At 32.4% G+C, this 23896-nt stretch overlaps 1 protein-coding gene and 1 long non-coding RNA gene across 5 annotated transcripts in view; one reads left to right on the plus strand and one right to left on the minus strand.

Annotated features, from left to right (window-relative positions):
* LOC306653063 overlaps positions 1-23896 on the plus strand; it is a 287321-nt gene that overhangs the window by 254934 nt on the left and 8491 nt on the right. The window lies entirely within an intron of this gene.
* LRRC9 (leucine rich repeat containing 9) overlaps positions 1-23896 on the minus strand; it is a 99527-nt gene that overhangs the window by 53768 nt on the left and 21863 nt on the right. For all 4 annotated transcript variants that reach the window (XR_013761618.1, XM_079125790.1, XM_079125791.1 and 1 more), the window contains exons 8-16: positions 21152-21307; positions 17141-17337; positions 15828-15959; positions 12628-12804; positions 12176-12293; positions 9059-9191; positions 6867-6989; positions 5687-5802; positions 2667-2879 (exon numbers count right to left, since the gene is read on the minus strand). Coding sequence is in view for 3 of the 4 variants with exons in the window: in XM_079125790.1 (XP_078981916.1) it covers positions 2667-2879; positions 5687-5802; positions 6867-6989; positions 9059-9191; positions 12176-12293; positions 12628-12804; positions 15828-15959; positions 17141-17337; positions 21152-21307 (1365 nt within the window). In the remaining variant the exon portion in view is untranslated. The remainder of the gene's footprint in view (positions 1-2666; positions 2880-5686; positions 5803-6866; positions 6990-9058; positions 9192-12175; positions 12294-12627; positions 12805-15827; positions 15960-17140; positions 17338-21151; positions 21308-23896) is intronic.

Here is a 23896-nt window from a genome sequence, read left to right on the forward strand (position 1 = left end):
TGAAGTAAATGCAGAATCAGGTAGCGGTCACAAGCAGGCCAACATATTATAAAATCTTATGCTCTCCATTTTTAAATCTTGGCTTGGAACGGCAACTGTTTATTGCTGTTTTTAAATTTTTATTTAATTATTTTAAACTTATAAAAACACATATTGTGGAAACTCAATCCAATCAGAGCACATTAATTTTTTAACATATCATTACTAATACTTTATTACAAAAATGTATCACTCATATATCAAATCTTGACATTACGGTACAAAAATAATAGTTTCTGAGTACTTTTAGCTAGAAGATTGCTCATATAATCACTGTTCTGCAAATTTATGTTAAAGAAGGTGAAACTGCCATCAGGCTATGAAGTTTTCCTCCTTTTATAATGATAACTAGCTAAGGTAAAGACTTATTCACCACTTAACATCCCAGACTTAAAGATGCAGTGGATGGTGATAAGGTAATTAAATCAATGAAATCGCACACTTCTTTTTTTTAAAATATTTTTTAGTTGTCAATGGACCTTTATTTATATGCGGTGCTGAGAACTGAACCCAATGCCTCACACATGCCAGCAAAGCACTCTACCACTGAGCCACAACCCTAGCCCCCAAACTTTTCTTAAAAAGGACTTTTTTCCTGAATATTTTCAGAAGCAGACTTAAAACTTCATTTATTTTTTGAAGGTATTTTTACATTCTCTTTCTGCTTTATACAATCACTTGAGAAAAATTTGTCCTCTTAATGGGTCTAGAAATGTGGGAATGGAGCAATATAGTTGACTTGCAAGATGAAAAAAAAGCATTTCTGCATTTTAATCTGTATCTTAGCTTTCACTGCACACACAGAAAGACAGAGTCATGTAGAAATAACTTTTCTCCTCAAGACACATCAATTTGTTTACTACATCTGCAGGGTCAAGCAAATAATCCACTTTCTTTGCAGGAACCAATGCCATTTGTAAACATATTCTTTTTAATTTTAAACAAGGAGCTACAGGATATCTAGTGTGTGCCAGGTATTGTACTAGGTATTGGTGGAGTTGATGCTAATCCACATAGGGCTTATAAGTAAATTAGAAAAAGACATCTATCTTTTCCTCAAGATGCTTTTATGTCTAGCTTTTTTAAAAAAAGTCACAATTTATTGTCAGAACAATAAATTTTGCCAAAAGTTATTAGAAAATAGTTATATTAAATATAGTACTCTATGATTTAAAAATTGCTCCTCAGATGTGGACTTCATCTGCAAAACACCCTGCACAACCTTATGTTGTTCTCTTGATGCTGAGGACATGTGACTAGAAACAGTCTCTAATTCTATAGAATTTACAGTATATGAAAGACACAGAGCACAAAACAAAGAAATTTGACCTAGGTCAGAGGTAACAGAGGCTCTACATGCTTGGTAAACATCTAAAAGATACATTGGGTTTGACTAGGAGAAGGGAGTAAGGGGAGATCATTATATGCAGGTCTATTAAGTGTAGAATCCCCGTGTTAGCTGAAAGCATATATTCGAAACAGGCAAGAGGCTGAGCCTAGAGAAGTAAAGGGAGTATAATGTGAAAAAAGTCTGGAAAAGTAGCCATGGCCAGGCCATGAAAAATCTTACCAGTAATATTAAGGATGCTGGCTTTAGTTTAGAGCAATGGAAAGACATACAGATTTTAAGTAGGAGTAGTGAGAGGGGACTAAGGTGACATGATCAGATTTGTATAGTGAAAGGATTACTCCAGCTTCAACATGAAGAAGAAAGTTGGGGCAGGATAGGACCTCTGTTGCATAACTGTAGAAGGAAACCCCTTTGCACTGAGGATTATCCAATTATATAGTGAATTCTTTCCAAAGGGCACGTTAGTGGAATATAATGTGAATGGTACCTCCTGCAGTTGTGCAATATTGCCATGGCAAAGTGCAGAAGGTATGTTTAGAAGGCTATGGCGGTAATTTAGGAGATGATGATAGTTTGGACAGAGTTGTGGGAGCAGATCAGAAATTGACAGACCTGAAAGTCAGATATGTAGGCTCTTACCATCTCATTAGAATTACCCCAGTGTGAACTAAGTTGCTTTAATAAGTAATTCAAATTCTGTTAATAATTTTTAAGATAGAGGTCTCACTTTGTATTTTGATTAATCCTAGAAACTAATTTGAAACTTATCTGCCTTCATCTTAATCATTTAAAGAGTGCTTATAATTACTCAGAATAAAATCACTTGTTATTTGGAAAACCACATCAAGTGGTAATTGAGCATTTAAACATGGCTAGACTAAATTGAGATGTGCTGAGTGTAAAATAGACTCCAGAACTCAGACTTAGTATGAAACTATTTCATTAATGAATTTTCATGTTGATTACATGTTGAAATGATAATATTTTAGATGTTTGGGTTAAATAAAATATATTATTGAAATTGATTACTTTAAAAAATCTTTTTTAAAATAGCTTCTAGAAATCTTAAAATTATGAGCATGGTTGTCAATATTCTACTATTGAAGAGTACTAATCTGATTTACTTAGGAGACATATGGGCACTTTTAAATTAGATAGCATGATACCTAGGCTAGCATAGTCAAGTAGGTAGCTTAGTATCGTTAGAATTCATAAGCTAGATTCTGATTCTAAATTCATGATTACTGTCTCCAAATTTATTCCCCATAATACTCACCACAATATGACTGTAAATGTTAGTCTTGCCAAGGGAAAGTATTGTTTTATCATCCAAACTAAAAAGTTTTGCTTGGGGCTTAATCCTGGGTTCCATTTTCATAACATCATCATCAACTTTCAAATCTTGGGATAATATTGATCCTTCTGAAAATTTTTTGCTTTCTTCTAGAATAACATTGTTGAATGAAGAAAATAAAGAGTGAGCCTTGACCTAAAAAATTATTAAAAATGTTGAAAATTTGGTTGCTATATTTATCATTTTGGAAAACAATCTATGCAGAAAAGATGAATTGGCTTTCCATTATCAACAATATCCATGATGATCAGAATTACATTAGAAAGTCTGTAAGAGTAGATTGAAATTATAAGCCAAGTATGGGTATGTCCATTCTCACCCACTAAAAATTTCTTAAAACTGGCAAAATGTAATTTTAAAATACTTCGTAACAATGGAAAGGGCCCTAACAAAAGTACTATAAATTGTGAAACACAAATCAGAAGGGACTTAACTGACAAATAGGAGCAGAATATGAGCTCTAACCAAAACATATGTAGGAGAGAATCACTTTGAAAATCAGATCCAGAGAAACTTAATATTCAGAGTGAATAAGTAAAAATGGAGGAGGATGCTCCAGGTAATTATAGGAAACTAAGTAATTACAGTAAGAATTGTGAATGGATGAGCAAGAGCTACATGAACAAATAACTAGCTCTAGAAGAAACCAAAATAGTTCATCAGAGAATTTTTTAAAACCTGGGAGAATAAAGCATCTCTAATAAAGAAATAAACTGCTGTAGAAAACAGGAGGGTAAACATTTTAATATTAAGTTAAATACAATCATTAAAATAAAAGTATATAATAAATGGTGAGAAACAAAATGGATAAGGCAGCAGATCAAATAAAAGCAATATGGAAGCTAATATTGAGGTTATCTAGTACAAAGAGTTAAGAAATGGAAATATAACATATAAAAGTAAAAATGAAGACAGGGAGGGCTTAACAGAATGGAAGAGAAGAAATAATCAAGGAACTAAGAGAAGAAAACTTCCCAGAAGCAAATAAAGAACTAAATCCTCAGATAAGGACAGCTCATCAAGTTTCAAGAAGCATGATGGAGCTAAGGCCTTTGCGAACACCATTGAATAGTCACAAGAGCTGGGGACTGAACATGACTGAGCTTCCTGTTACATAACTTAAACGAACTTCACTTTACTGTTTGTCTGGGTTTCTGTATATTTTGCCAAAAGCATTCTTGACTGATAAATCTCATTCATGATAGAAATATAAAATATAAATGCCCAGAACTATCTATGATAAGAAAATATAAAGATAACTATAAGAAAGGATCTGAGCAATTAAATTATCAGGAAAGCCCAATATTGCAAAGTGGTCAATTCACCCCAAATTAAGTTTTAAATTCAATACAATTTCAATAAAATCCCAGGAGGATTTAAAATAGAACCTGACAAGTTGATTATTTGAAAAGGAAAATGTTCAAGAATAGCTAAGAAGCTTTTTTAAAAAATGAGAGGGGGCAGGAGGATAATAATAGCCCTGTCACATACCAAAACATATCATCAAGGTTGTAATAACCGCAACAGGTGTGGCAAGGTTCAAGATTAGATAAAGAGATCAATGGAACAGAATATATATCCATAATAGATTGCTTATATAGATTGCATATTAGGTTGCTTACAATTTTAATGATAAAGATGGTATTTCAAAATACAGCAAAAAGATAATACTTGACTAAGTAACCATTTTTAAGAAATTGATTTTCACCCACCCCTACTTCACATAATAAACACAACTTCTAGATGGATTAAAAAAGCTAAAGGCTTTAAAACAAGCTATGTGAACACTGGAAAAAATAAAGGAGAACATTTTAATATCTGAAAAATGACATAAAATTCAGAATTTATATACAAAAAGATTGAGAGCTAACCCTTTAAAATTAACTTGTAAATTACAAATTAAAATGACAAATTTTTGTTACAAACAAAAGATAAGTGACAGAAAATATTTGTAACATATGTACATAAGACAAAGGATTAATAGTAAAAATGCACAAAAGGATTTTTCCAGACAATGTGAAAGAGAGTCTAATAGAAAATGGTCTAAGGAGATAACAGGTGATTCATAATACTATACATAATTTTAGGCCTTTAAAAAATAAAATGTCCAATTTTTGCCCGTCAGAGTGGCTAAAAAAAGGAAATGTCCTAATAATATTATGTTGATGAGGATGCAAATAAATAAGCACTATCACACTATGTTGGAAATTTGTAAAATGATCAAGTCTTTGTGGAAGAATTTGAAAATATCTAACAAAATTTAAAATGCATATTTCCTTTGACTCTAATTTTTCTATAAATCTATCCTGTATTTTCTATTTGCACATATATAAAAATACATTTCACAATGTTTGCTAAAATACTTTTTAAAATAGTAAAACCTAGATATAACTTATATATGTTTTAACAGGGAATAGTCAAATAAATCAGAGTATTACTGAATAATATCCAGCCACCAAAAGAATGAAGTATACATCTACATGTGCTAAAGTGAACTTAGATCTGAAACATTTATTTTAAAAGCAAAAACATCTCTGAAGACTTAGAACTTGATTGTACTCAATAAAATAGTATATGTTGTTACATATGTAAAATACATAGAAAAAGAATTGAAAGCAAAACTGTTGGCAATGGATACTCTGGTAAAAGGGAATGGTGGGGGCAGAGTGAAGGCAGATTTTCATGTTTATTTATCTTCAATATAGTCTGAATCTTTCCCATTGATAATAAAGTCATATGCTGGCATAATGAAAATATTTAGGTGTTATAATGTCTTGTTTTAAAAATTAAGTACGTTGTAGAATAACCATTATATATGCATACACACATGCACACACACCCACCATATATATATAGGATAAACTTGGCATAACATTATTAGACTTTAAATTACTATTCTGTCCTCACTTAAGGAGTTCCTTTTTTAATATAATAATTCATACCACTGTAATATACTCAAACTCAACGATGTATTCTGGCAAGACAAGGTCATGATCAAAGACAAACCACTTGCACTGCCGAAATCCACAATCACAATTTCTTTGTCCCACGATCGAATCTATAAAAACAAAAACAAGTGAAATGGTCTTCAAAATAAAACATACTATACCATTTCAACTTTACATAGATTAATAATGACTTATTATCAAGAGCTTCCAATGATTATATTATTGAAGTTTTTTTAAAAAAAAATCTTCCCATTCCCCCAAACAACTTCTCAATTCTATACTTACTATCATCCTTTCACTACATAGACTGAGGCTTAATTTTATTCTTATCCTGCTCCTTTTTTATACTTTTTTTACTTTAGTATTGAAAATATGGCCATGTATTTTTCACAAATGTATTACTTTAAATCTGTCAAAAGTCAAATTTTTTATCCCTTGAAAACTAATACAACACATGAATGTGCACACACACGTATATACACAATCAACCTTCCACACATACCCACAGGTTCTATACATATGAATTCAAAAACACTTTCAAAAATACTGTCTACATTGAATGTGTACAGACTTTTTCTTGTCATTATTCCCTAAACAACACAATATAATAGCTATTTACATAGCATTTGCTATGGTATTATAGCATTTGCTATAGGTATTATAAATAATATAGTGATTATTTAAAGTATACAGGAAGATTGCATAGTTTATTTGCAAATAATATGCCATTTTATTTGTTTATATTTTTGTGGGTGCTGTGGCTTGAATTCAGGGGCCTTGCACATCTTAGGCAAATGCTCTACCACTGAAAGCAGCCTGCCATTGCATTTTATATGAGGAACTTGAGCATCCATGGGTTTGGTATCTGTAGGGTGGGGGTCCTAGAATAAACTACCCACAGATAGAGGGAAAACTCTGTGTGTGTGTGTGTGTGTGTGTGTGTGTGTGTGTGTACACCTACAATACATCATTAAATTTTGCAAAATAAACTATGCATGCAGAAAAATAAATGTCTTGAGGAATGGAATAGAAAAATTATTAGTGGCCAGAAATAAATTTTTTTAAAAGTTTACAAATCTTGTTAGGTGGAGATTAAACTGAAAGAATGTGTATTAGATATAAATGTTTTTCCTTCAGAGAAATGAAAGCATATTTCTTGTTGTGGCAGACATACTTAGTAAATACTTCTGAGGAATGAACACTGAATTAACCATTGGATAGTTGGCTTGATTGATAGATTCTTGTTCCCGAGCCTGAACACTCTGGCCAAGAAAAACCTTTGTAATGAGAAGGATGCCTAAATATGAAAAAAACATAAATCACTTTTAACAAGAAGTCGCTTTAATAATTTTCCAATATAACATTCTTTATTGCCTCTAGACTTGACATATGTTGTAAAGGCAGAGATACTTATTATCTTATTTGCCACCATAAAGCACAAAGTACATACTTGATATAAAATAGTAGCTCAATAAATATTTGCTGAATAAATAAATAGGTTATGTAAGAGAACCCTGTGATTACATCAAGCAAGGCTTTACAGAAAAGAAACACTTTGCAAAACACTGTCTCAAAATAAAATATAGTAAGGAATGGGGATGTGGATCAGTGGTTGAGCACCCCTGGGTTCAATCCCTGGTACCCCCCAAAAGAGGAAAAGAAAAAGGAAAAGAACCAACACAATAATTTAGCAATGCTTTTTATTAAGTAGTCTAAAAAAGGATTTTTTTGGTTGTTGATGTTAACTGAGTAAAATTTACCTCTGGGTCAAGTAATACCTGGCATATACAATTGACTGAATGGATAATCATTATTTTCCCTTTAGATTCTTATGATCCTTGGAATTCAATTCACGAAACATTAAGGATCCTTGAGAATAAGTGAATATGAAAAATAATTCCTAATCACTGTGCATAAAATCAAATGTTCAAATGTTTTTACTACTATGTATAAGTGTGTGCGTGTGCATGTGTATGTGTGTGTATGTGTGTATGCATGGTACTGGATATTTTCTACCACTAAGCTACACCCTCAACCCTTTTTAAATTTTTATTTTGAGACAGGGTCTCACTAAATTACTGAGGCTGGCTTCAAACTTGCGGTCCTCCTACCTCAGCATCCTGAGTAGCTGAGATTACTCATGTGCACCACTGTGCCCGGCATCATGAAATTTTTCTTAAGATGGAAATAGAGAAGAAAGATAAAAAGTAGCAAATGGTTTTTCAAACTAAGAAGTTCTATTTCGATTCAGTAATCAGCTTAAATTTCTGATTATTATTAATTTCTTAGTAACCAAATGATGGACTGCAAAATATACATCATTTAGTTCAACATGAATCACTTTAGCAGAGCTACAGTTTGGAATCTATAATGTCATTCTTACAGAATTAAATAAATTCCTGAGTATCCAATGTTCAGTAGGTTTGATGGTTAAGATCAAAGAATAAGTGCCCCATATTCCCTGATCTGATCTAGTCTCCCTATCATAATTTCTTTGGCACTACTCATTAATATTTCATAGCCCTTATGAAAATTGTAATTTTACATTTATTTATGTTATTATTAATTTTTGTAAGCACCATAAAGAAGAAACTGTCTGGTTTGTATAGACAATATCCCTATGACCTACCAGTGCCTAGCACAAAATAAGTATTCAATAAATACTGTAGAAGTAAAGAGAGAACAGTGGAAGAAGGTGAGGCAAGAGAGGCCACGATATCTGTAAGTAAACTCAGAAGTATCTTGTAAATTGATTTCTGTAACTTACATATTACATATATAATAAAGCTGCAAATAAAGTTGATAATTGTGAAAAATTAAAATACCCAAATTCCATTTTCTACAAGACAACTTACTAAACAATCCATATACTTCACAATTTGTCCACAGCTGGTTTTAAATTAGAACCAAGTTTTCTTATCATCTTACATTGTAATGATTCAACACATGAATAAATCATACCTTCTAGAGTACTCTGTTTGATTATAATATATACAGGCAAATTCTGTTTTCTCTTTCTTGTGACTTTGGTGTGTATGTAACATATATATGTTGAATTTATTTTTATGACAACATAATGAATAAAAGCAGGCTGTGTAAAGTTTATGTGAGTTGGATTAAATATTTGAGTAACTAATGGGTCTCTTCCTACTGATGCTGACACATAATAATCACTCATTAAGTATTTGTTGACAGTGTGGCTAATCTAATGAATGAGAAAATTATGCATTACTACTTTGGTAAACATGAAAATGGTTTGAAGAAAATCTCTTGGGTTGATAAGAGCAAGTATAAAAATGTTATGAAAGTAATGCATTTGAAGACTTAGAACTTAACAGTTCAGAGACACTGTATAATTTGTATTACCATGTCTGAAGAGCTCATGCTCAAGAGAGTTTTTCTTCTCATCCTTGTACTTTTGCTGTAGAAACTCAATTCGAGGACACTCACACAAACTTAGGCTGTTAGCAAGAATAACAGCTTCTTTTCTGAGAGGAAGCTGCAAAGAAAAAAAGAATCTGAGTTTTTTTTTTTTTTTTTACAAAATTGACAACACTTTGACTTCAATACAGATGATTTATTATTTTATTTTATGTGTCTGGGCAAAGAAACCTACAGGGCAGACTCACTGAAAAGAAGTAGATAACCTCCAGGTGCAGCTTTATTCTGCAAAATCATTTAAATATTGTAAGTTCATATGTGAATAGGTTTATTAAAAAGTGATAAAGAACAAAATTTGTTCCTGAAAAAGCCAAGGTCAAGATTGAGAACACTGTGTGGTGCTGGGGCAACAGCTTTCAATGAGTACTCCACTAGCATTCTCGTTAACTCCAAAAACAAAGTCCTGTGGGAATGAGATTACATCAGTGAAGGCTTTATTAACATCATAATTTTTTGGTCTAATAATCTACATTGTTTTCCCAAAACAAAACATTCCTTATTGTGCTAATGCATTGAAATTCTAGTTTGCATTGTGACTAGCTTAATTTCTTAACTTGAAAGATGAGTTGTTTGCCATAAGGAAAAAGAAGGAAACAGTATTTTACTAAATGGAAATATGGCATTGAGTTGTGTTTAGGGGAATCACAATGCTTCATTTGGAATATTCAGTCTATCTGGTAACAGGGTTTTGCTTTGTTTTGTTTTGCAGTAGCACTGGGGATTGAACCCAGGACCTCATACATGCTAGGCAAATGCTCTGGTTGTACTACACTGAAGCAATTTTCCTCTCTACTCCAGCCAGCTACCTTCAAAGACAATGGACCAAAGCCAAATCCTTCATTTAAACTGCTTACACAGCTATCTATTAACTCAGAACCCATCTTAGAATGCAAAACATATGCATTTATCTTTATTCCTTGGGTGAATCTCATGGCATAGAAATCTAGCTCATCTGATCTACATGCTACTCAGTAATGGTTCCCCCATTTCTAAGATCTTCACATTAAGAGAAGTTGACAGTATTTCAAGAAATAAGGGCAGATCAGTCAACTTTAACCTCATGGTACATTCATATCAAGAGGCAAGACATGTAACAAAAGGAAACAATGATAGGACAATTACAAAAACAGAAGGAGAGTTTGAAAAAGGAGAGAGCTCATACAAGAGAATGAAAGTGCAATCAATAGCATCAAATGTTTCATACAATAATGATAAAATATAAAAACTTTCTATGTACCAGACACTGGTCCAAGAACTTTTGCAGTAAATATTAATAATACATTTTATTTAATCTGATGTAATAAAAAATATTATTATTGGGCTGGGGATATAGCTCAGTTGGTAGAGTGTTTGCCTTGTAAGCATAAGGCCCTGGGTTCAAACCCCAGCACTGCCAAAAAAAAAGAAAAAAAAATTATTTGTGGCCAAAATTTTAGTCCTTTTTCTACAATACATCTTTAAAAATGAGTGTTTATTTCACACTAGCCATATTTCTAATGCTCAGGAGTCACATGTGGGTTATTTTAGTGGACAGAGCAGCACAGAGAGCTATTGGGAGAATTAAAGTATGTAGTTCATCTCATTTAGGAGATGCCAGAGATAAAGTACTCAACAGAGTCTGGTGGATAGAAAACACACAGGAAGTGTTAACTCTGTTTTGTCACTCTGTGACAAGATGGTTTATAATTTTCAGAAGTAAATGTGAACACTGTCTTCTAAGATCCTGAATTCCTGACCTCTTATTTCCCTTCCAGAAAGTACCAGAGCACACTTACCACCATCATCCTGCCAGGGGCATCACATCTGGCCTGAGCTGCTGCAATAATTCTCCCACATAGTGCCCACCATCTGCACCTACTCCCTCCACTCTCCACTGAGCAGTCAGAATGCATTTTTTATTGTGGCAAAATAGACATAAGATGAAATTCACTATTTTACTTATTTTAAGCACTTAATTTTGTTGCATAGGTACATACATATTACTGTGCAACCATCATCACTATCCAGCTCTGTATTTTTTTCATTATTTCGAACTGAAACTCTATAGTTGTTAAACACTAAGTCCCCATTCCCTCATCTCCCCCAGTCCTTGGTAACATCTGTTCTACCTTCTGTCTCTAGATTGGCCTATCCTAAGTAGTTCATATACATAGAATTATACAATATTTTCATACTGATGTCCAGCTTATTTCATTTACTATAATGTTTTCAAGGTTCTTCCATATTTTACCATGCATCAGTATTTTCATTATTTTTAGCTGAATAACATTCCATTGCTTACATATGCCACCTTTGTTTATCCATTCATCTGTGGACACACATTTGAGTAGTTTTTATTCTTTGGCTATTTGAATAGTGATGCTGTGAACACTGATGTACAAGGATCCAAGAACTTTCTAATGCATTATCTCACTAAATCCTATCAACAATTCTTCAAAATAGATACCAATATTATTCACATATGCACAGGGAGGTGAAGTCATAGCTGATGAGTAGTAAGGCCAGAATTCAAATGCAGCATGATGTGAAAAGGATTGGAAAGCACTATTCTATGACAATGTGCTATAGTTGCTTCATTAAGAGGATGGAGGACTGAGAAAAGCAATGTGGGAAAAGTGAAACAGAGAAAAAGAAATGGTGGCAGTAAAAGGAAAGACAAACCAGGAGGATAGCTAGAAAGCATAGTAGAATTAAGGTAAGGATTATTGAAAGATGGAGAAGGCCCTGGAGAGTTTACAATAGAAGATTCATAATGGATTTATAGCCAATTAAAGGAGATTTAAAAACATCAACAAAAAGATCACAACATAAAAATAAGATGCCTAGAAGGATTAAGTAGAATCAGGCAGATAAAGTGATTAATGGATTTACTGTGCTTTAATCCAAAAAGGAAAGATGCTATACTTTCTATGATGTGACTAAGCTTTTTGTGAAACAGCAGACATTTGCTATAAATATGGATGAAAGGATTGGGAATCATGCTTAACCAGTGGCAGAGCTGCACTCATTAAGAAGAAAGCCTTGTTCTAAGTGACATGCTACCTTGCTTGTTTCGCTCTCTTTGAATCCTTTTTCAAGTATTTGTAGCAGATGCTTTTTCTTCACCATAACTTCAGGATCAAAAACATAAAAAAGGCACTCCAACATCTTGCGATAGCTCCTTAAGAATAATTGAAACAGAAAAATTTTAAAAGGTTAAGAATTGATGTCACAAAGGTTCAACCATAGATAACCAAATGGTGTATCTATGGGGATAGTTTCTGTTTGCATTGGATCTTCCAGGATCATTATTAATACCTCCACCCTACTCTTACTCTCAAAAGGAGGCCCAATGTGGATAAATTATGAGGTCATCCTACACAGGGAAGATGCATTAAGAGAAAATGTTTACTAAAAGGGTATATTCTTAATATTGTTAACTTTTAAAACAAAGAATTTTTACAAATTGAAGACAGACTTTTAAAATTTGTTCATTACAAAATTAAACTTCTTACTCTGCATCATGCATGCTTTCGTGATCCAAAAACTTCTGAAATTTCTCTTCGAATTTTAGTCTCAGAATACGGTTGTTAACTTTAATGACACGTTTTACTTTTACTCCTGTAACACCATATGTTCTGAAGTCCCATGTACAGAAACGTGATAGAATTAATTCATAGCAGGAATTAAACCTATGTGTGAATACAAAATGGATATAAAGAAAACAACAGATTTTTCTTAAAATGCTTATGAACACAAAGTTACATATAACAAAAGTTATGGCTTTTATTTTGTGTTTTTTTGCTAAAGATAGAGTAGATCTATTTTGGTTCAAACTGGGCATGCTGATTCAGTCAATAAAAGGATGCTTAATTTTGAAATATGTTTTTAAAAAACTATTTTATTGTGTATTATATATTTCTTTGACTTAAAAGGCATGTTAGTTGAGCAAGTCTCCCTTCCTGAAACACTTTCTTTTGGGGTTCAGTGAAACTTAACACATTCCTGAATTTCCTCTTATTTGCTGCTCCTTCAGTTTTCTTTGCAGGATCTTTTTTAAAGACTTTTTTTTTTTTAATGCTAAGGATTGAGCCCATAGTCTTAGCATGCTAGGCAAGCATACTATCATTGAGCTACACTCCCAGGACTCTGCCAGACTTCTGGGTTTCCTCAGAGACCAGTATTTGGCCTTCTTGTTTCCACAAACACTCTCCCTATGTAACTTCATTTGGTTCCTTGGTTTTATATATATGATTATAAATTACAACATTTTTATTTCTAACCCTGTATCTCTAGCCAACTTAGCTGGATATGCCCAGACTTGAATATCCAGCTACCTACTTGATAGGTCCACTCTCCATTCATGTATGTAAGAGGTCTTTCAAACCTAACTTTCCCATCACGGGATACTAAACCTGCTCCTCCTATCTCAGTATATGGCACAACCATCTAAACTCACAGCTTAAGTCAAAACCCCAGGAATAACCCTCTTTTCTCCTCCTTACCCAGATCTAGTTCTTCTGCATATTGATTTATCTTTCCATCTAAAATAACATGCTGAATATAATCCTCTTTCCTCATCATGCCACTACCATCTTAGTCTAAGTCACCACTATATCTCAGTTGGACTATTGCAATAACTTCCTAACTAGGGATATAGAAGTGAAAGAGCAGTCTCTCTGACTCTATTATCCCCTATTCCAAGAGGAGTAGATACAAAATTTGGTAAAGCCATAAATAAAATAATTTATAAACTGATAGGGGCTCTAAAGAAAGAGAGGCTTGAAAGTGGCGAGAGGCTTACTTAAGATCAGTTATAGGGAAGATCTTTCAGAAAAGATAGCTGATTCGAGAGCAAGAGGAGGAGGAGGAGGAGAGGCCAGTTATGGGAAAATCTCCAGAACAAGTATGTACTGGAGTGCTTGTTAGCTCTCTGCTTCCCTCACCTGGTCACTCATAAAATTGTGATTCCATTTTTAAAGTAGCACTGAAACTAGATAAAGACAAAATTTAAAAATTAATTATTTTGACAAGGAAATTAGTGATCCAGTATGGGATACATTTGCCTTCAATGACATGCCTAGGCCCTTACCTGTACAATCAGGGCCGGAATGTAACAGTGACATTGAGCTAAAGTGACATAAGTTTCACCTTGATCCTAATATCTGAGTTCTCAGTCTTCAGCATCTCTTTTTCTTACTAAGAAAGACTTACTTAGTGCACCCAGGAGCTGACTACCAATCCTTCCTGAGAATTGAAAAATTATTTTCTCAAATCAAATCAAACCCAGAGGAGATCACAATATATTAGAAGCGACAGATGTGAATACTGCTGTAATTTGGCATGATGCCTGCTAACCAGTTCAAATGTCTTGCTTAACAGCTACATTATCATTTGTGTTGGGAAACTGACTGACTTTCCTACAGAGGGATCATTTTCTGGGCCTAAATCAGTCAAGTTTCCCCTAATAACATGCCTGGAACCACTGACCCACTCATTATGGTACTCCTGCACTCTAGCGGAGTTAATAATGCTTTAGGCATTTTAGATAAGGATTTCTTTACTTAGCAGGTCTCTTAGTAGGGCTCACGGGTTCTCAAGAATTGGTAGAAGTGATGAATAGACAATACCCAGTTTTTAGTCTAGTCCTCCAGGAACCAGGACTGGGCATAGAAAACTCCATGAAGTTATGAAGTATGCTCCTTTCACAGAGTTTTTGTTTGTTTGTTTGTTTGTTTTGCTAAGGAATTCAGCAACTGAGCAATGATAAAGTAAGGGTGAGTAATGCAAAGTCATTTTGGGTAAAGGAAGCAGAACAAAACCATTTACATGGTATCATGCATGCTTTTAGAACAGTGAAACACACAGTTTAGCTGACTCTAAAAGTTTTAAAATTTAGAGACAATGAATCCTCCACTGTAGGTAGAAGGTGTGAATGCAATTTGGAAGATGACAGAGAACTATAAAGGTTTTTGTTTGGTTTTGTTTTTAATAGAGTATTTTCTGATTGATTAATTCTGACAACCTGCTACATGCAGGCAATGATATACTATTAGGATATCTTCAACCTTGGCTCATGGCAATAGTGTAAGCAGATAAACAAACAGGTGAGAAAACAGGTGTTATGGTTTAGATATGAGGTACCCCTAAAAGCTCAAGTGTGAGACAATGCAAGAAAGTTTAGAGGTGAAATGATTGTGTTAGGAGAGTCTTAACCTAATTAGTGCATTAATAACCTGATAGGGATTAACTGGGTGGTAACTGTAGGCAGGTAGGATGTCAATAGAGGATGTGGGTCAGTGTGGGTGTGCCTTTGGGGTATATTTTTGTCCTTGTTGAGCAGAGCTCTCTCTACTTCCTGGTGGTCAGGTCTTGAGCCTTTTACCTCTACCTTACTCTTCTACAATGATGTCCTGCCTTACTTCAGGTCCTGAGGAACAGAGTCAGTCATCTATGAACTGAGACCTCTTAAACTGTGAACCCCAAAATAAACTTTTCTCCTCTAAAATTGTTCTTGTCAAGTCTTTTGGCTACCACAGCAAAAAAAAAAAAAAAAAAAAAAAAAAAACTGACTAGTTTCAATTGTTCAATAGCTGAATATGCTGCATGGGAAATGTTTTGAAAATGGGACATTTTAAAATTATAAATGGATATTCTGGTTAGTGATCCTATATATTTATTTTTAAAGTTATACTTAAATTCCAAACAGATTTACCAGTCATCAGATCGAGTGCCTTCTTCAAAATGGATGTTTCCCACAGTCTCCAACTCAATTAGCAAAAATGGTATCAATAAGCCATGACTTTTCTTCTTTTGTTTTACTTCAATGTGATAAATTGCTTCAATTCTATTAAAGAAAAATAGGTATACAACTATTGGAATAATCTAAAAATCACAACACTAAAATTCATGATAGTTTTTTTAAAAACTGATGTTAAAATATACCAGTTTCCCCTTTAAAATTATTTTTGTGATTTTATTTTTAGTACATTATAGTTATAAGTAATAGTGGGGTTCATTTTGACATATTCATACATGCATATAACATACATAGTTTGCTCCATCTCAATCCTTAGTACTACTCCTTCCATCCTTCCTCCCACTCCTGATCCCCTTCCTCTACTCTATAGATCTTCCATTTATTATTTTTATTGATACATTAGATTTATGTATAAAATAGGAATGCATTGTGATATTTGTACATCATCTAGTATAATTTGGTTTATTTCATTCTCAAGTTCCCCCCCTTTCCTTCCACACCTCCCTCCCCCTTTGTTCCCAGTTCTACTCTACTGATCTCCCTTCTGTTTTAGTGATGTTCCTTTTTACTCTTTTTTTTTCTTTTTAGTTTCACATATGAGAGAAGATTTGCTGTTATTTAAATAAAGTCAGGATATTCTATTTTTGGCAATTAAAATCACCTTGGAATTAATTAGCTTCGGAATAATTCCAAGGTGAAAAGAATACCCCAGCTCTGAGATCTTAGACAAGACATTTAGCCTTTTTATGCCCGAGTGTTCTCAGTAAGATAGCAATGTTGATAGTGCTTATATATTAAAAGGCTGTTGTGAGGATTATATGTAAAACTCTTAGTAAAAAGAGTCTAAGATGCTGCTATTAAAATTAGTACAAGGCAAATTTACTACCTTAGCAAATAAAAATTATACAAACTATGAACTAATAGGAACTATGTATGTACTTTGCTGGGTTTCATCTGGTTGGTGAGTTTCTGCACCAGTAATGCTTTATTGCTTTTAGTTTGTAGCCCCAGTAGCAATGATGTGTCACATAGTCACTTAGAGGAAGCTCACTGTTTCTAATCAAAAGCTGCAAAACAATGCATGCCAGCTCTAAACCAATAATGCTTATATGTACAAGGAACCTGAACTAAGAACACAATTCACATTTTACTTCACATTGTAATTCTTTCCCACCCTGAAGAAGGGAACTGAGTCAACTGATAGGTCCAAACATTCTTATTCTTATTCTCATGTTTTAAAACTGAACTAGACAATTCGTTAAACATACTCATCTAGTTTTTTGTTCCAGAATGTTACCCTTTCATTCAAGGCATTTAGTTTGGTCAGTATCTTCTGTTGAAGACTTGGGTCTTCTGTGACAGTTTCACAATTTTTTGGTTTATCAACCTCAGTTACTTTGTTGTTACTGGATCTATCACCATGCCCTTTGCCAGTTCCCTTGAGTTCAGCCAGTTCCCTTTCCAACTGTTGGAAAAAAAAAAAAATACCCGAGAGCAAAATAAAAATAAAACATGGCAAAGGCAAAGTCTGAATTCAGATTAATTTTCTAGTGAGATATAGCAAACAGTTAAATTAACAAAGAAGAAATCAATGTAATAAATAGGCCAAGCTTCATATAAGCATGTCAAACACATGACTTCAACTTTGATGCAAGTTTGGTCAGTTAATTTCTCTTGAACAAATGATGACCTTAGATACTTCAACTTGGGTAAGCTCTCACTTGAAAATAAACAAAAAAATATGCACACTGTTAGTGAGAATGTTAATGAGTTCAGGTGTTACAGAAAACTGTATGGTGGTTATTCAAAAAATCATAAGTAGAGCTACATACTACTGGGCATGTGTATAAAGGAAATGAAATCAGTGTACTGACGAGACAGCTGTACTTCCATATTCATTGCAGCACTGTTCACAATTGCCAAGACAAGGAAACAACCAATGACATCCAACTGATAAATGGACAAAGAAAATGTGGCACACACACACACACACAATGGAATATGATTTGGCCATAAAAAAGAATGAAATCCTGTCATTTGGACAACACAGAGATCATGATTTTAAGTGAAATGTTCCAGACACAGAAAGGAAACTACCACATGATCTCACTAATATGTAGTGTCTAAAAGCATTTGATCTGGAAGTTGAAAGCAGAATGGTGGTTACCAGAGGTTGAGGAGAGAGAGAGGTTGGAACGATGGATGGGAAGGGTTGATCAGTGTGTGCTGGGGCAGTTAGATCAGAGCACGAAGCACTGATGTGCTCATGTACAGTAGGGTGACTATAGATAACTATACTGTTTATTTCAGAAAATTAAAAAAAATTTCAAAGAAAAATAATTTCACCATAAATAATGAATGAGGTCATAGAGGTAATAAACTTCATTTAAACATTACATAATGCATATTTGAATCAAAACATCACATGGTACCCCGTTAGGTAGTATTTTTTATGTTTCTATCAGTAAGAAAATAAATTTAAAAATGGTTTTATAAGGTTGCACCTAATTTTCATGTTTTAGTTATCTTTGTCTTTATTTTAGAGTTTGTAGATAATATGGAATTTTATTATTTTTAGTAAAACTTTGAAAGACCTCTTCATATGTAACATTTGTGCATCTTTTATCAATTTCTAAGAATAAATTTCCAGAAGTAAAATCACTAAATCAAAAGATTTGCCAACTCTAAAGAGTCTGATCATTTACTAATAAATAATTTTATAGAGAGGTCACAATTTGTGTTTCCACAAGTAGATTGAAATGACCACGTGAATTTTGTCCCCATGTAACTAAGCATTATCACACTTTCGAACTATGGGGGCCTGGGAACATTACTCAGTGGTAGAACACTTGCCTAACATTTGGCTGGTCCTAGTTTTTATCCCTAGCATGAAAAATAAAAATAAAAAGTAAATTATTGGCAAAAAAAAAAAAAAAAAGAAAATAAACAAAAAAATAGATTGTGAAATATTGAGTTTTCTTATGCTACAAAGTAAAAATAAAAATAAATGCTGGTTTTGGTATAAATAAAAAAATTAAACATCAAATAATATAATTTTTAACATGTCTCCTTTTCAGTTTTCAATATTTTTCCAATTATGGACTCTGAAAAAAAGGATAACCATAAAAAATACCCAAAAGCTTGTATATAGGGGTACACATTTTTCCTTTAGCCTTAGTCACCTATATGGCTCAAAACAGCAATGTTCTTTTTTTTAGATTTTGAAATATTGGAGAGTTTAGTTCATAATGAATCTTTTTGCATTAACTTGGATATGTAAAAACATTGCACTAATTATTATTTATCTTGATGGCTTTGGGCACTCTCAAAATTTTGGGCCCAAGGCAAGAGCTTCATTTAACTTACTCTAACTTCAATCTCATAGGATTTCAAGATAAATTGTACTGCACATAAAATAAAAAATAGAAATTTACTCATTATCTTATGTTTCTTCACTAAAACATCTATATCTACCTATTGAAAACAAAGTAGGCATGTTTATAAAAGTGACTATAGTCTATATAATCTACAGCTGTTATTTTTTAATTTGAAGGTTTAACTTAATACAGGTTAAGCACTCTTAATCTGAAAATTAATCTCAAAATACTCCAAAATCCTAAACTTTTTGACACATTTCAGATTTTAGATTTTCAGAGTAGGAATGTTCAGTAAAACCTATGCAAATATTCCAAAATTGAAAACACTTTTGATCCTGAGCATTTGGATAGGGGTCACTCAACCTTGTATATAATTTACATAAAGAAATGGAAAATATGACTTTCATACATTGGTTTCCTGTGATTTTTATTCAAATAATTTAAGTTTTATTAATGGTTTACTCTTAAGAATATTTTTCTGATTATAATTATTAAAACCTGCTGATTTAGAAAAAAACATTAAATATTTCAAAGTCTTGTTTTTTTAATGGCTACATATTACTCTATCTTAAGAGTTCATAACTTTTTTTTCCCTTGTTAAACTGTCAGGGAGGTTCCAAGTTTTTGTTGCTATTAATAGTGCACTGATGACTAACCACAGAATAGAGTACTAGCAGTAGATTTACTAAGCCAAAGGCTGTGAGTATTCTTAGGCTGTTAATATGTGTGACCTAAGTTACATCTCTTCGGCAGTGCACTGTGTATCATGTTATCATGTTCACATTCACCAGCCTGCATTCTGTCATGTACACTTTGATAGTTTTATAATGGAATGGTTTTTTGATATCTTAATTAACACTTGGAAATTAATAGTTGAACTCTTCTTCAAGTATTTATTAGTCTTTTTCAAATTTCAAGTGCTACTTTACATACTTAGATCAGTTGTTCTACTTGGATATTTACTTTTTCCATCTCATTTCACTTATGAGTACTTTTATACTAAGGATAAAATCCCTTTGTCCATCATGATTGTTGAAACATATTTCTAAGATTGTCATTTATTGTTTACTTCCATTAATAATGCTTTTAAGTACAAAATCATTTTACTTTTTTACAATTAATCTACATTTCACTGTGATTTCTAATATTCCTTTTAGATACGCTGAGGTGAGCTAAATACATTTTTCTATATATTTATTCTTGAATTTTTTCACATTTTCATTTTCTACATTTACTTACCTCCCCCTGCCCTATTTACTTTTGGTAAAGTTAAACTAAGGACCCAGCTTCCAAATAGCTTGACTATTTTTCTAAGGTCATTTGTTGAACAATCTGTTATTTCTTTGTACTTTTAAAACATTCATTAAGTTTTTATATATATAAGGAATTTTTGAGGCAGATTCTTAATTTGGGAGGTCTGGCTTAAAAAAGGAAATCCAACTTATTCTAAATAAAAGCCACACATATTTTACTACTAAAGTATGGCTTCGTTTAAAGTTCCCACTGTGTTGTATGGTTCAAAAGTATTCATAAAGGAATACCTTAGCACAATAAATAAGAAAATGAATTTTGAGCACAGCCTGCTGGTGTCTAATAGAAATGCAGCTAAAATAAGTTTAATGGACCTCTAACTTTCCAAATCATATTGAATCACACAGTTTTTTTAAAAATTTCACAATTATATGTCTATATCTTTTTTGAATTGTAGATGTCTAGAAGTAGAATGCAGCTTAGTTAAGTATCTGGAATCAAACCATTTTTAGGGGAAACTTGACTTGAAATTAGGCATTAACATTTTATATAAGTGTACACATGTATATGTATATATATATTTTTTTCACTATCTTATCCTACAGTTATCTTAAGACATAGCTGCTGAAATTTTGCATTATTAAACCTTACATTTTTTTTCACAAAGCTGAATAATTTTATTCGTTCTTCTGGCAACTTCTCTAATTTGCATTTTCTATCATTCAGTTTTTCAAGGTCTTCATTAAGATGCCTCTGAACAGTTTTTATACGCATATTATAATACATTATTTTTTTCATTGCTGTGGTCTAAAAGCAAGAAAGAGAACAGCAAAAGATCACCAAAAAGAAATTACAGGTAATTATTAGTATGACATATTCTATATAACAATTTGGAAGTTTTGCTAACTCACTCACTAATAACAATAGCAGCAGTGACAATGGCTCACAGGATTCTATATTTAAATTTAATATGCAGAATATGAAATTCCAAAGATTCTTCTTGTGGATAATATTTATGTGTGAGGTGTACTCACATTATTTCCAGGATGACAACACAAAGAAACTATAGATAGAATTAAATTTATAAAATAGTATCATTTGATTAATGAGATGGTACTACTAAATAAAACATAACTACATTACTCCTATTTGAATAACTCAGGGAAAAATAAAGAAATACAAAATAATTAAAAGTAAATGTAATATTACTCAATTCATTTTGTAAGATCCTAAGAAACTGGATTTAATTTTTTTCCCAAATCTATAAAAGGATGATTTATGTGAACTGGTTTTTAGACTGAGCAAATGACTGAAATGTCTATCTAATCCAATCACCTTGAATTCCTTAATACCAGTGGATCATCCAGTTATTAATAAGTTAAACATGATAAGTTAGTTAAATCCATCATTATGAAATGGTGCTTGAGAACTAACTGTATTAGCCAAAAAGAACCATCTGGGGAGAAAATAAACCAATTAGGTATGCTGTAAAAATGATTTTAACCTGGTTTTAACCATTTACCTGAAATAATGCTGTTTCTCCGTATCAAGAGAATAATTTGAAAGACTATCTAGAATAAATTGAAAGACTCACAGTTTTAGACATGTATTTCTATAACTTTGGGCTCTTTTTGTGTGATTCATTTAGTACAGAGTATATAATCTAGATGCTGAGAGAATTATTTGGTATAAAACACAGAATAGAAATAAATATATGGTATGATGAGGAGGCCAAAAGAATTTCCTTTTCATGTGCATAAGAAGTTCTGAAACTGAAATCACTAAGTCCTCTGCCAAAAATAAGGCATTTGTAACTTAGGACAGATAAAAAATGTTTTAGTACGATAATAAGCTAATTTAAAAATCCCTGATAAAGATCAACTTAATTTCTGAAGTACAACTGAATGAGAAGAGAAGACTGTAACTTCAAAATAGCAAATGATGTTTCTTCTCTTTTCTTTCTTTCTCTTTTTTTTTTTTCTTTTTGTATGTTTGGAGAAAATGGAAAATCCAATGCAATATTTGAGTGACAGCTAAAAAGAATTTGTAAGTAATTTTTTTTTTTGGGGGGGTGCTGGGGATCGAACCCAGGGCCTTATGCTTACAAGGCAAGCACTCTACTGACTGAGCTATGTCCCCATCCACTTGTAAGTAATTCTTAAGTCTAAAACCACAAAAGGCACAAACAAACAAAAAGATGGGGTGGAAGGAGTTTATTTTGCCAGAAAAAAAATACAAGATGCAAAGTTAAATTTCAGATAAGCAGCAATGTTTTAAATTATACTTACTAGACATACTTATTTAATTATACTAAAACATTCATTATTGTTTCTATGAAATTCAAATTTAATTTGGATCCCCCAAGTTAGAGACAAAAGAGATTCAAAATATTACAGTTACATTGTTTAAAACATTTTTTGATTAAGCAATATGTTCACATGTATCAAAAACAAAAATATTAAAAGATATGAAGAAAACTGTACTTCCCACACCTATTCTCATTTCCCAGTTGCCCCATCTTTCATAGGTGATCACTGATTTTAGTTTCTAATGTATTTTTCACATTTCTTCTATTTTTTTCCCATTTTATTAAGAATATATCTATGTCTTTATAAATTGTTATTTTTACTATTCCTAAACTTTTTCAAAATCACTTTGGTGTGTTACAACAATAAAACATTTATTGTGAGGGATTGTTGTTTAAGATTACATTAAGATTATGGAAAAGTAAGATAGACTGTTTTATAAACTATGAATATATAGCAAATCAACTTTGTAGTTTTTTGTGTTTGGACTTTTAAGAATTGATGCCAAAGTCATTTTCAAGAACTTTGGTATACCTGCTTGCCTGTTAAAACAGGAGTTTTCCTTACAAAATTAATCTAATTAATATCAAATTCAGTTGCATGTTTGTACTAAGACTATTTTGATCCCTTTGCTTCTTTGATTGCCAAAACCAATTAAAAACCATACAGAGATGAAATCTTAGGGTAGTTTTGATTTGCCTTTCTCTTATTACTAGAAATGTTGAACATTTTTTCATATATCTGTTGATTGCTTGTACATCTTCTGTGAAGTGTCTGTTCATTTCCTTAGCCCATTTGTTGATTGGATTATTTGTATTCTTGGTGTAGAGTTTTTTGAGTTCTTTATAGATTTGGGATATTAGTGCTCTATCTGAAGACAAACAACATCGCCCTATGTAAATTTATGATTTTTAATAAAAAAAAGAAATAAATTAAATATTTCACTAAAAAAAAAACCATACAGAAGTATACTTAGTATGGTTTCACAGAAATCATTTTTATAGAACCTAACAATTCAGATGGACTTTTATGCATATTAATTCATAGGATCCCTATAACAACCTGGTGGTAAAGGATAGATATTTTATTT

Source organism: Sciurus vulgaris (assembly GCF_902686455.1).
Source record: "Sciurus vulgaris genome assembly, chromosome: 2".
Classification (NCBI taxonomy): domain Eukaryota; kingdom Metazoa; phylum Chordata; class Mammalia; order Rodentia; family Sciuridae; genus Sciurus; species Sciurus vulgaris.